Here is a 14,498-nt window from a genome sequence, read left to right as displayed (position 1 = left end):
TAAATGGTAGTACTTTTTTCCCCTTCATTTTGCAGTTGTGCTATATTGACTCCCAAACTGATGGTGGAATCCCTTCTTACTGTTTTGCTTTAATGGTGATGTTTTTTCTACAACAGAGAAAACCCCCTCTTCTTCCTTGCTTACTTGGAAGTTGGGTAAGCATGAGTTTGTGATACATATGTGCATATATATATATGTGTGTGTATTTATATAGTTTGCTCTGGCAGAGAACTCTGCTCAAACATTTTAAGCTGGAATTCTGGTTTGTCTGTTTGTCCATCTTTTTTTTTTTTTAAATAATTTTTCCACTACCAATTTGGAATGCCTTTTTATATAGATTGAAGGCTTTGACCCAAAAAGAATGGATGACTTTCAGCTGAAGGGCATAGTAGAAGAGAAGTTTGTGAAGTGGGAATGTAATTCAAGTAGTGCAACTGAGAAAAACTCAATTGCTGAGGAAAACAAAGCTAAGGCAGACCAACCAAAAGATGATACCAAGAAGACAGAAACAGACAACCAAAGTAATGCCATGAAGGAAAAACATGGCAAAGTAAGCCTTTTTGTTTTTTTTTTTTTTGGCTTTTCTATCTGTAGAATTTGTGATGCCTTCGATTGAAGCTATTTTAATTGTAGATTGACCTTGAGCAAGCCTCTTGGCCTCATTTTCCTCATCTGTAAAGTGAGGGGTTGATCTGGTTTAGTTTTCCAGTACCAAGATTCTCTAATTAATTTATACCTTGTTTTGGAAAACTTGTATTGTTTGAATCATGTCAAGATAAATCTGTCATTTTTCATCTAGACAAGGAAAATTTCCTTTAAGAGTTGGGCTCTGACCAGACTTCAGCATATGGGAATTTTATGCCAGATTGGGTGGAGAAATAAAGCCCCTGTGCTCTAAGAGAGGGTAGCTCTGCTTATTTGATCATTCAGCATTCATTTATTAAGGACTTACTATGTGCCGGCCATTATCTTGAGTGCTAGAGAACCAAAGGTACATGGACTATGTCCTCTAGAAGCTTGTAGTCTTCTAAGTGAACAGATGGCATTATGACAGAAATCTGAACATTTCTGAAATCATTGCTGTAGCTATACTGAATTTTTTGTAGTTTCCTGATGTACTTGCCTGTTGTATTCAACTCTTCCACTTTTGTGGACTACTATACACTCTCTCCTCAAACCACTAATACTCTCAGCCAGTGCTGGCTTATTACTTCGCTGGGAACTTGCCATGTTCTTATCTAAAGTCATTTTCTTCACTTGTGTATTCAGTCTCATCCTTTCTTGTCTTTTCCAGAATGTCACTCTAGCAATTATGCCCTCATAAATTACCAATTTTTCATTCCCTACAAAATCAAACATGCTCTTATTTCTCCCACTGTAAGAAAAATCTGACAGCACTTCCCCTCCCAGCTATTCCTTTGCTCCCTTTTGCAGTAAAACTTCTTAAGAAATGTCTGTATTTACTATTTTTGATTTCTCTGTTTCCCCTTAACTCACACTAATCAGGCTTTGATGTCACCCCATCAGTTTGCCAAAACTTGTATCATCAATGTCAGTAACTTCCACATTACTAAATCCAGTGGTCATTTCTCAGTTTCTGTCGTTTTTGATTTATTAGCAACATTTGCCAGTTAATTACTTCCCTCTCTGAAAATTTTATTCACTTGACTTTCAGACCCGTGGCTGGTTATTCCTTCTCTGTTTCCTTTGCTGGTTTCTTTTTTCCTCTGTAATCTCTTAAAGTTGAAGTGCTATAGTTCATGATCCCTTTTTTCTTGTGTATGTACATTCCCTTGGTAATCCCAACTAATCCTGTGGATTTTAAGTACTATCTGTATGATGATCACTCTCAAATTCAAATCTCCAGCCAGACCTCTCTCCTGACTGCCATAATTGTATAACCAACTGCCCATTTACTGTCTCTGCTTAGATGTCTAATAGATGTCTTAAAGTTAATGTGTCTAAACTGAATTCCTGATCCTCCCCTCAAACTTGCTTTACACTTAGGTTTTTCATCTTAATTATTTGCACTGCATCCTTTCAGTTGCTCAATTAACCGAAAAGGATATTCCTTTCAAGTTAACCTTGGAGTCATCCTTTACTCCTCTTTCATACCCCATATCAAGTCTGTCAGGAAATCCTGTCATCTCTACTTCAATATATATCCAGAATTTGATTACCTCTCACTACCTCCACTGTTACCATCCTGGTCCTAGCCACCATCATCTCTGGCCTGGGATACTACTGTAGCCTCCTAACAGGTTTTCCTGCGTCTACCCTTTCCTTTTATAGTCTGTTCTTAACAATCAGAACAGTTCTTCTAAAACTTAAGTCAGATCATGCCCTTCCCTCTCCCCACACTCAAATGAGGAACAAATGAGTTGTTCCTCATTTCATTTAGATAACAAGCCAAACAGCCCTTCCTGGCTCTTTGCTTTCTTCTTTTACTCTTCCTGTCACTCTATCTTGGTTTTCTTTTTAAAACTGGTCTCATTGTTTGTTTGTTTGCCCTGTTTCCCATTCCTTTAGCACTTTTCCCTCTTCTTAAAACATACCTTCTCAATAAGTCTTATCCTGACTACTCTATTAAACACTGTAACCTTCTCCTGCTTCCACACTCCCATCCTTTTTAGTGTACTCAACTCTCTTTTTTCTGTAGTACTTATCTTTTAAGTTACTATGTAATTTACTTATTAAATATGTTTGTTGTCTTTCTATAGAAAGTAAGCTCCATGAAGGCGAGAATCTTTGGGTTTTTTTCCCCCAAAGACATATCCCAAGTGCCTAGAACACTGCCTTGCACATAGTAGGCACTCAATGAATAGTTGTAGAATTGAATGTGAGAATGATTATTTCATGTGTTTATGCTGCCTAGTGGTTGCTTTTAGCCAGGTTTCATCTAATTCTTTGGAATTCAGGTGTTACCTCTTCTGTTATGATTCCCCTGATTTAGAGGCCCATCTTAGCATGTAGCCTTTACTATATAATTGTTAAATTGTCTCTCCCCTCCTAATAGTCTATGAAGTAGGACCTTATTTAAGTGGCAGTATAGTATAGTGATTCACCGCATGGACCCAGTAGCCAGGCGGTCTTGAGTCAAATCCTTGCCCTATAGTATCCATTTCATGGAATAGTTAGAATTAATTGTTAACATATGTGCAGCTTTTAGAAGAGTGAATGGTACATGGTAAACCTTATGTATAAGTGTGAGCTTTCATTATTTTATGACGTTCCCAACAATGTCAGGGACATAGGAGGTTCTAAAGAAATGTTTGCTGAATGAAGGAATTAGTTTTTTTGAAAGCCGGGGCATTTACTTATATTTTAAAAGGAATTATTGGAAAAAGGAGTTGTAGTAGTTATGCAGTGGTTTGCAGCTTTGGCTGCACATGAAAATTACTTTAGGGAGCTTTAAAAATGCCATTGCCTGGGCTGATAGCCTAGTCAGTTAAATCAGAATCTTGGGAGGGGTGTAGAAGGTGGGGGTGGTGCAGAATTCAGGTATTAGTGTATTTTACTGCTCCCCATATGATTCTAATGTGCAGCCAAGGTTGAGAATCACTGGTTCAGTGGAAAGAATGCAGAATTTCTAGGAGTCAGTAAACTGGGACTTTGTTCCCAGCTTTGCTTCAAACTGACTGCTTTTTGGCAGATTGTTCCTTCATGCCTCAGTTTTTGAAAACGTGATCTCCAAGGTCTTCTCTAACTGAAAATTTGTTGATTTTATAGTTTTGTTAAGCTTAAATGGAAAGTATTTTTTCTTTTCCAGTCTCCTTTAACATTGGAAACACCAAATCGGGTATCCTTGGGACAGTTATGGTTAGAGCTGCTGAAATTTTACACACTGGATTTTGCTTTGGAGGAATATGTCATATGTGTACGGATACGAGATATTTTAACAAGAGAAAATAAAAACTGGCCTAAAAGGCGAATAGCCATTGAAGGTGAGATGATATGTTGTATTTCACTTGGAGAATATTTTTTATGTGCTACTCATTATCTAATTCAGTGTTAATAAATAATCCTTTGGCTTTGTAGCATTATATATATGTCACTAGATTGTCATTCTTTATTTTTAATTTTTTTAGAGACAGGGTCTTGCCCTGTCCCCCAGGCAGGAGTGCAGTAATAGGATCATGGCTTATTGTAACCTCAAACTCCTGGGCTGGAGGGATCCTCAGCCTCCTGAGTAGCTAGGACTATAGGCTTGTGCTACCATGCCCTGCTAATTTTATAATTTTTTATGGAGATGGGGGTCTCACTGTGTTGCCCAGGCTAGTCTGGAACTCTTGGCCCCAAGTGATCCTCCTGCATTGGCCTCCCAAAGTGCTAGGATTATAGGCATTGAGCCACTGTGTGTGGCTTCCATTATTTATTTAGGTTCTTTGTCAAGTCTGTTACAGTTTTATAGAATTAGTATTTATTTAAAGGTTTCTGCTATATATGGTTAAGGTCAGTAATTAGCATTTTTTTAAATTTTGAAAACTTTATTTTTTAATTGTGCAAACTTGCAGAAATACAGAAAAATATGTTAGAAATACTATAAGATCTTTTTGAATAAATTTGTGTCATAAGATTATGAGAAAGTTTTCATTGTCTTCTAAAGTACCTCACCTGATAAATGTGGCTTCGCTAAAGGAGAAAAATAAAAATTGATGTTGACAAAGTTTCATATCAGATCCCAAGACCATTAAGATCTTTGGAGATACAGAAAACAATAGAGTGGCTCCTCCATTCTTAATCAAAATTAAATTTCACAGCGTTTCACTTACCTTTTGTAGATAAGAAATTGAATTTATGTCCATTTTAGTCTGTTCAGCCTACACATTATTCCATTCCCTCATTCCTGCTGGCCTTCTCTACTGTGAGTTCAACCCAGAAATATTCTGAAATATACATGCAAACATTTATACACATCTTGTACTCTTATATATAGTAAATAAATGAGCTCTGAAGCCTTCTAGCCATAATTTATCTCTATTTTTTTCTTTATTTTCCCCCCTTTTTCATTTTCTTTGGAAAGTGAGGAAGAAACTAGAAAAATCTTTTTAAAGCCTATGGATTTAGATAGCAGCAGAACGTAACAGATGCCCCAACTTTAACAGTTTGAAGCCTGGCCTCTTAATACCAAAAGATCTTCAGTAGTGGAGAGCATATGTATTGTCTTTTTGGTGCACTCTTCTTTTTTCCTGGGGCTTTTTTATATTTAAGACTTACAGATATTTTCAGAAATCTGTCATGTTATTAATAATAAGGTTGCAGTTATTTCAAGACTTTGCAGGGTAATTATTTTTGACTGGACAAAAGTTTACATATTGGTTTAAATTTTACTTTTTTAGGTCTGTTGCTTTTTTTGCTCTTTCTTCCTACTACTTTCTTTTACTTTTGATCTCACTAAAGTTAAATCTTAAAATCAGTTTTTTTTTCAAGTTGAAGCCTTGAGAGTTTTAGGTTTGTTTTACTTGTTTAAATTGCAAAGAGCATATAACTATATTATATTAAAGAACACTGTGAGCCGGCCGCAGTGGCTCACGCCTGTAATCCCAGCACTTTGGGAGGCTGAAGCAGGCGGATCACCTGAGATCAGGAGTTCAAGACCAGCCTGGCCAACATGGTGAAACTCCATCTCTACTAAAAATACAAGAATTAGCTGGACGTGGTAGCATGCGCCTGTAGTCCTAGCTACTCGGGAGGCTGAGTCAGGAGAATCGCTTTAACCTGGGAGGCAGAGGTTGCAGTGAGCTGAGATCGTAGCACTGTACTCCAGCTTGGGGGGACAGAGCAAGACTCCATCTTAAAAGAAAAGAAAAAAAACCAATACTATAGCAAGATGAAAATCACTAATAGGTCCTGAAGCTTGAAAATTTTTATTCAGTGACAAGGTAGAGGGAAGTATTTCAGCATAACTCCTTTTTCCACAGTTTCATCATTGAAACTAATTACTGAGTTGGCCTTCTCAGCCATCCCGTTATTAGTTACCTTATTATTAGTCTTGTTTATTTTTCCTTTTAGCTTTTTATTTTATGAGAGAAAGGAAGAAAAAAAATGTTGCAATTGTATTTCCTCCCATTTTCAGGAACTTTCATTGGGACTCTAGCTTAGAAAAACCCCTTGCGAAAATGTATTCTCCTGACAATGTATCAGTTAAGATCTACTTGTATGAGCTTGAAAATGTAGTTTGGTAGTAGAGACTTAACTATTTACCATTTTCTCTTTTGCTAGATCCATTTTCAGTCAAGAGGAATGTTGCACGGAGCTTAAATAGCCAGCTGGTTTACGAATATGTTGTGGAGAGATTTAGGGCAGCTTATCGATATTTTGCCTGTCCTCAGATGAAGGGTGGAAATAAGTCTACAGTGGACTTCAAGAAAAGAGAGAAGGGGAAAATAAGCAATAAGAAACCAGTCAAGTCTAACAGTATGGCAAATAATGGCTGTATTCTGCTTGGGGAAACTACAGAAAAAATAAATGCAGAAAGAGAGCAACCTGTTAAATATGATGAATTGGAATGTACATCACAGAAATGTATTATTGACAACAACAATTTGTTGGTAAATGAACTAGATTTTGCTGACCACGGACAGGACTCTTCATCTCTTTCTACCAGCAATAGCAGTGAATTGGAGCCAAAATTAGTTAAGAAACAAGATGATTTAGCGCTTTCAGAAACTTGTTTAAAAAAAGAGCTCAGCCAATGTAATTGCATTGATTTGTCTAAGTCGCCTGACCCAGATAAATCTACTGGAACAGACTGCAGGTCAAATTTAGAAACGGAGAGTTCACATCAGAGTGTGTGCACCGACACATCTGCTACCTCTTGCAACTGCAAAGCTACAGAAGATGCTTCTGACCTTAATGATGATGATAACCTCCCCACCCAGGAATTATATTATGTGTTTGATAAATTTATTTTAACCTCTGGCAAGGTAGGATACAGTTTGTAAACGATCTATAAGATTTTGTGGTGGTTGTGTGACTATGTATATTTTTTAGAATTAGAAATGTAAAAATAGCTTATATAGTGGTGACTGTTGTTTTGGAATGATACTTTGGTATGTATTTTACATGTTGTGTTTTTCATGTAGTTTCCTTTAAATACTGTATGTAAAGCCTCAAAAGGTTTCAGCATTGTATTACCGGTTGTTTCCTTTACTTTCTCGTATATGAAAGGATTCATCTGATATTTCATGAAAATCTTAGCAAAGGCAGCATGCATTTTAAATGTTGCTTATTTTGTATTTTTTCTTTTTTCCATAACAAAAGCCACATTCAAGCTTATTTTTACACATAAAATTTTTCTTCCCCAAAAAATACAAGATTTGTAAATTCTAAAAGTATTCTACTTTAAAGATATTTTATATATATATATATATATATATATATTTTTTTTTTTTTTTTTTTTTTTTTTTTTTTTTTTTTTTTTGAGACGGAGTGTCGCTCTGTCGCCCAGGCTGGAGTGCAGTGGCCGGATCTCAGCTCACTGCAAGCTCCGCCTCCCGGGTTTACGCCATTCTCCTGCCTCAGCCTCCCGAGTAGCTGGTACTACAGGCGCCCACCACCTTGCCTGGCTAGTTTTTTGTATTTTTTAGTAGAGACGGGGTTTCACCATGTTCGACAGGATGGCCTCGATTTCCTGACCTCGTGATCCGCCTGTCTCGGCCTCCCAAAGTGCTGGGGAGATATTTTTAGACGGGGGAAATATAGGCATACTAATGGTAGTTGAGGGAAACTAAGATTAGTAGTCAAAAAAAATGAAGAATCCAGTTTCTGTTTCTGCTACTGAGCCTCTGGATTTCAGCTTATCCTGTATGAATTACAGGAATCCAAACTTTCCTACTTTTGAAGTAAGATAGTATGAACTTATTATTATTTTGAGACAAGGTCTGGCTCTGTTGCCCAGGCTGAAATGCAGTGGTGCAATCCGCCTCCTGGGCTCAAGCCATTCTCCCACCTCAGCCTCCTGAGTAGCTGGGACTACAGGCACACACCACCATGTCTGGCTAATTTTTGTATTTTTTTGTAGAGACGGGGTTTCGCCATATTGCTCAGGCTGTTCTTGAACTCGTGAGCTAAAGCGGTCCGCCTGCCTTGGCCTCCCAAAGTGCTGGGATTATAGATGTGAGCTACTCCAGCTGGCCAGATAGTCTAAACTTTAACTCATAAAGGAAATCATTTAAAATCATAGGAAAAAACCTATTGAACAAGAAGTAAGCGATAACTGCTTTGCAAATAAAATAAAGTTTTAACCGAGTCACATTACTTCAAGTGCATTGCACAGAATTGAAATATCATTATCATTATCCATGTGAAAAAATGATTATACAGATCATGCATAAGCCAAGTAGAATATTAAAAAAAAAAAAGGAAAGTCATCTAGCCTTATCCAGGCTTATTGTTTTATCAGTAATTATTGACAAGCTTGAAGGTGTTTAACCTAATTATTAAATAGTATTGCCTTTTTTTAAAAATCTGCTTTATTAAGGTATGACTAGCATTTAAAAAGCTATAGATATTTAATGTCTACAACTGGATGTGTTTGAACTTAAGTATATATATATATTATTATCACTGTCAATGCCACAGAAAACCTCTCCATCCATCAGCTCCAAAAGTACCCTCCTCTTTTTTTCCTTTTGTAGTTAGAGAACTTAAGAGGTACCTTATTAGCAAATTTAAGAATATAATACAGTATTATTAATCTTAGGCCCTACTTTGTGCAGATCTCCAGAACTTACTTATTTTGCATAAATGAAACTTTGTACCCTTTGACCAGCACCTCCCCATTTCCCCCTCCGGATAAGCAGTATTTCTTCAGTCTATATAAATATACATCCACATTTTATCTCGGTTGCAGTATTTAGAGCACATGGACTATTGAAAGCATCAAATAAATTGCAGGTTTTTAGAAAACTTAATTATATAACTTCAGTTTACGTGTCTTATCCTTTATACTTTTTTTCCTGGAAACTTAGGGTAAGTACTGTTTCTCCAGTTTTCATTTTTACTATTTAAAGAGTTTCCTGCCTAAATATGTCATTTTTTAAAGAAAAAGCTTTGAAAAGCTGGTAGAGATTCTTGTAGTACTGTTAATTAGCCCACAGTGCATTATTCTTACAAAGAGAGATTTCCTTATATAATTTGTATCAGAATTTATGACCAGGCTAACACTGGAGAAAGACACGTTAGGATCTAGGCATATTACAATAAAGAAAAGAGTATTGGTGTTTCTTAAACATATGTGTTTGTTTAATCGAGTTGGCATAAATTTTTGTGTTTTAACCACCTGTTTGGTGTCCATTGAAATACATTAAAATGGTTATGAGGGTTTGGAGTTCATTTTGTGTGGCTGTTGAATAAGTTACTCTTCGTATGAAGCTAATTTATTTTTAGTGTTCAGTCTGTGGTTTGGTCTCTTGAGCAACTAATGTAATAAATTGAACCAACTAAGTGGAGGGTTCTGTGATTGGTTCAGAAAATAGAAAATGTTTGGAGTGAAATGAAAGGTGCACCTTAAAATTTCTTTATAACCTATTTTGTTAGATCTCAGTAAGTTAAAAATATAATGCATATGTTTTCCTTTGGGAGCTGTTTGAATGAACTCATACCTTCTGCATCTTCTGGCATTTTCTGTATCTTTTATTTTCAGGTAAATTTAATCCTTGATATAATTTTACTGGGGAAGAAAAAGTGGTTGACTCAAAAAAGTTTTTTGTAGCTAATACTGCGTTTTAACAACATGTTTTTTAAAAAATTACCTCCTGGAAGCACAGGTTATCAAAACTGAGTTACATAAAAGATTCTTTTTGAATTGACTTCATAAGTGATGAAGTCCCTCAAAAGTTTATTAAATTAGATTTCTTTTTATCTTCGTGTAGCCACCAACGATAGTATGCAGCATCTGCAAAAAGGATGGCCATTCAAAGAATGATTGCCCAGAGGATTTTAGGAAAATTGATCTAAAACCTCTACCACCGATGACAAACCGATTTCGGGAAATACTCGATTTAGTATGTAAAAGATGTTTTGGTAAGTCTTTCATTACTACAGCTATTGGGACTAGATTCCTTCTTAGATATTAAATATTAATTTTCTGATTTAAAAAGTTTGTTTACATTTTGTTTTGCTGGAGGTGTTTGAATAGATACCCAAGCACACATATATACTAAATGACTACTATGTGCAGGGCATCGTGGTAAATGCCAAGGGAAATCGAGAGTCCATATATATTGCTTTTAAGGAACTTAGAATATGGATATGAACTGTCTAACTTGGTAGCTTCTAGCCTATGTGGCTTTTAAATTTAAATCAATTAAAATTAAGTTAAAACCAAGTTCTTCAGTTTTATACTAGACATATCTCAAGTACTCAGTAGCTATATGGGGCTAGTGGCTGCTGCACTGGATAGCATTGATAGAGAACATTTTCATCATTGCAACATTCTTGGATAAAACTGCTCTAGATGGATTAATATGGCATTTATGTAAATTACCATAATTGGAGATAGAATGTGTTACGTGCTATAGTAGTGGTAAACGAAACGCCGTGTAAACACAATTTTTTCTGGGGTGGATTAGAGGAATCAGGATTAATGATGTGGTATTTGAGATGGATTGAGTTGCATTTTTAAACATCAGAGATTATTCATAAAAGCATAGAGTGACTGGGCACAGTGGCCCACACCTGTAATCCCAGCACTTTGGGAGGCCGAGGCAGGTGGATCATGAGATCAGGAGTTCGAGACCAGCCTGGCCAACATGGTGAAACCCTGTCTCTACTAAAAATATAAAAATTAGCCGGGCATGGTGGCGGGTGCCTGTAGTCCCAGTTACTCGGGAATCTGAGGTAGGAGAATCGCTTGAACCTGGGAGGCAGAGGTTGTGGTGAGCCAAGATTGTGCCACAGTACTCCAGCCTGGGCAACAGAGTGAGACTCTGTCTCAAAAAAAAAAAAAAAAGCATAAAGTGCATAGTTTGTTTGGGGGAATAATTGCCTTTGATTTGGTAGGGTATAAGAAAGGCAATAGAGAGATAAGGCTATAAAGATATTTTTGGGAAAGCCTTGCATGCCTTTATTCAGCGAACGTTTACAGAGTACCTGGTAGTCACCTTTACTCAGCAGACATTTATGAATTACTTCCTGTGTCCAGGTAAGATAAAATTTCTGGTTATAACATTTAGTGCTTCATTGTAATCTCTCCCTTCTTCCTCATTTCCACTTCCCACCAGGCAACTATTTTTCTGCTTTTGTCACTATAGATAGTTTGCATTTTCTAGAGTTCTGTATAAGTGGAATTATACAGAATGTATTCTTTTTTTGTCTGGCTTTTTTTGCTCAGTATAATTACTTTGAGATTCATTTATGTTGTGTATCAGTGGTTAATTTCTTCTTGTATCTGAGTAGTGTTCCATTGTATGGCTATACCACAATTTGTTTATCCATTCACCTGTTGATAAATATTTGTCTCATTTCAAAATTTTGGCTCTGTGGGTCTGGGTATGGACATAACGCTTTCATTTATCTTGGCTAAATACTTAGAATGGCTGGGTCATGGCACATGTTTTTTTAGCATCTTTATTAAGATACAATTTACATTTATTTTTACTTATTTACTCAGTTATCTCAATGTGGGCTCATAGATATTTGATACTTTGGGTTATAATGGAATATAATTTTCTTTTGTTCAGATTTTTCCAGCTTTGGCCATTGGGAGCTGTTTTACTTGTCTTCCTGGTCCCTTTTATATATATCCATCAGTGTGTGGTTTTTTTGTTTGTTTGAGTTTTAACACTTTCATATTTTCTGGCACTATAAGATACTCCTGGCACTTCATGTATATTTTGTGCCCTACTCCTAGAATTAGGCATTTGTCCAAGGAGCAGTGGTTCCTTTTATTGGAGAATGATATTAGAAACTAAGACCTAAACACTAGGTGTGCTTGCTGTTACTGGGCTGTTGTTGCTTCGAGGCCATCTCAGAGCAAGAAAATGTGTGTGTGTATACTAACCTATGTGTATAAACTTACTATAAATATTTCTGTATGTAGCCGTCTTTTTTTTTTGAGACAGAGTCTCACCCTGTCACCCAGGCTGGAGTGCAGTGGCGCGATCTCAGCTCACTGCAAACTCTTCCTGCCGGGTTCACACCATTCTCCTGCCTCAGCCTCCCGAGTAGCTGGTACTACAGGCATCCGCCACCACACCCGGCTAATTTTTTGTATTTTTAGTAGAGATGGGGTTTCACTATGTTAGACAGGATGGTTTTGATCTCCTGACCTCGTGGTCCACCCTCCTCGGCTTCCCAGAGTGCTGGGATTACAGGCGTGAGCCACCACGCACAGCCTATATGTAGCCATCTTATCTGTATTAAACCAAACATGATTTCGTAATGGTATATGCATCTCTAACCCATTACCACATGACTCGTTTTAGCCACGCGTATAGGTAAACTCCCACTCCAGCAGTGAGAAACCTGTTTCCTACCATCTATTATTCATTTTTAAAGTTGTTCCATTTTAGTACATATATATAGCAGTATCGGAACTGTTAATCAATACCCCTGTGGGAAACAACTTTATTAGAGTACAGTGCTTATGTGTTGTTTCTTAGTCTTACTGATTCCACTCATTTTCAAATTTACTTAGGTCAGCACCTTTCCCCCCACTCCCTCATGTGAAGTTGTTTCGTACATTTATAATACAGTTAGATTATTTTGTCACAGTCTGCATTACATCCTGAGATCCCCAACCTCCTAGATGATTTTTTTTTAATTGCATACATTAAGGCTGACTCTTTGTGCTGCAGAATTCTGTGGGTTTTGACAAGTGCACTGTGTCGTGTATCCACCATTAGAGTCATACAGAATAGTTTCACTGCCCTAAAAACAAATTAACAAATTACATGAATTTCATCTATTTAACTCCCCTTCTTCTGTAAGCACTGATAACTGCATTTATTTTTAAAAAGCTGAATGTTAGTTTAATTCATTATAACAAATTCTTAATAAATTACTGCTTTGTTCCTGTTACTGTATTAACTTTTGGGGATAAGTCTGGATGAGATAGGGAAAAAAAGACTTTGTTCTCAAGAAATATATGGACTTACTTGGAAAAATAAGATGAATATAAATGAAATAAATAGAAAACCAAAAGAACAAAATAAATCAGGTACTAGACTGTGGCACACAGTTTGAAGAACTAAAGAAGTGAAACTAAGGAGAGAGCGTTGAAGGCTGTGGTTAGGCAGAACAGTTTATAGGGAAGATAGAAATTTTGACCAGGCATTTGAGGGAACTGTTAAATTTGAATGGGCCAGATGCCTAGTGTAGCAATATGAATACAGATCTTAACAGATGGGAAAATAAACATGGATATGAGGGAGAGTGAAGAAGTAAATAGGTTTGTAGATATACGGAAAATGATCATGTGAAATGTTCATATATATATATATCTTAAAAATTATTTTTCTGTTTCATTTCTTCCCTTGGGTTGCTAAAACAGAAAAACAGTTTTTTTCCTTCTATCTCCCAGACCCTTCCCCAGTAACATTTCTGGTTTTAAAGTCAGAGAAGTCAACAAATAATGAACAAACTGTAAGTAAAATTTTTAGGGTAAAAACTTGAACATGTGTTCAGATTCCGTTTTCCTTACTTTTCTTTTTCCTTTTTTCTTCTTTTTGTAAACCCAGATGAGTTATCACCACCTTGTTCTGAACAACACAACAGGGAGCAAATTTTAATTGGCTTGGAAAAGTTTATTCAAAAAGAATATGATGGTATGTCATAGGTTAAAAAATTTATTGCGTTTTTGCTGTAGTCATGTCTTGAGTTTCATTTATTTAAAAATGTTTATTGAATGTTATGTGTTAAGTACTATTCTAGTTGCTGGGAATACAATTCTAATAAAAGAGATGAAACCTCATGAAGCTTATGTTTCAAATGGGGAGACAAACAGTTGACTAATAAATATATAATATTATATCAGCAAATAATACATGCTGTTAAATGTGTAGGAGATAAAAGAAGTGATGGGGTGTTATGATAGGCCTCTCTCATAAGGTAGCATTTGAGCAGAATCCTGAATAACATGAAGGAGCAAGTTATATAAATATCCAAGGAGAAAACATGTTGATGGAACAAGACTAGATTATGTCTGGCGTATTTGAGGAGTAGCCAGGAAGTAAGTGTGGCTGGAGTGGAGTACTAAAGGTAGATTGTAATGTATAGAAGAGGTCAGAGAGGTGGTCTAGGAATTAAGTCATTAGTGCCTTATGGAGGTTGGTAGAAAGACTTTGGATTTTATTTTGAGTACCTAATGAGAATCTTTTAGAGGATTTTTAGTTAATTAATGACATGATCTGAGAGAATGGGTTGCTGGGCTATAAGACTAGAAGCAAGTAGAACATTTAGGAGGCTGCTGTGTGAGTCCAGAGTAGATGAGAAGTGGTCAGATTTGGGATATATTTTGATGGTAGAACCAACAGGATTTGCTGATGGAAAATGTG

At 36.4% G+C, this 14,498-nt stretch overlaps 1 protein-coding gene across 9 annotated transcripts in view; it reads left to right on the top strand.

Moving 5' to 3' along the window:
* The window catches only part of TUT4 (terminal uridylyl transferase 4), a 128,719-nt gene that overhangs the window by 70,621 nt on the left and 43,600 nt on the right, over positions 1 to 14,498 (top strand). For 6 of the 9 annotated variants that reach the window (XM_050802587.1, XM_050802554.1, XM_050802547.1 and 3 more), the window contains exons 10-15: positions 36 to 155; positions 338 to 550; positions 3,770 to 3,944; positions 6,223 to 6,926; positions 9,876 to 10,026; positions 13,683 to 13,769. In XM_050802587.1, coding sequence (XP_050658544.1) covers positions 36 to 155; positions 338 to 550; positions 3,770 to 3,944; positions 6,223 to 6,926; positions 9,876 to 10,026; positions 13,683 to 13,769 — 1,450 coding nt within the window. The remainder of the gene's footprint in view (positions 1 to 35; positions 156 to 337; positions 551 to 3,769; positions 3,945 to 6,222; positions 6,927 to 9,875; positions 10,027 to 13,682; positions 13,770 to 14,498) is intronic. The other 3 variants (XM_050802592.1, XM_050802599.1, XM_050802593.1) reach the window with 3 other exon arrangements.

The sequence above is a fragment of the Macaca thibetana genome, chromosome 1 (assembly GCF_024542745.1).
Source record: "Macaca thibetana thibetana isolate TM-01 chromosome 1, ASM2454274v1, whole genome shotgun sequence".
Classification (NCBI taxonomy): Eukaryota; Metazoa; Chordata; class Mammalia; order Primates; family Cercopithecidae; genus Macaca; species Macaca thibetana.
Note: the sequence above shows the minus strand (reverse complement) of the source record. Positions and strands in the feature narration are given on the sequence as shown.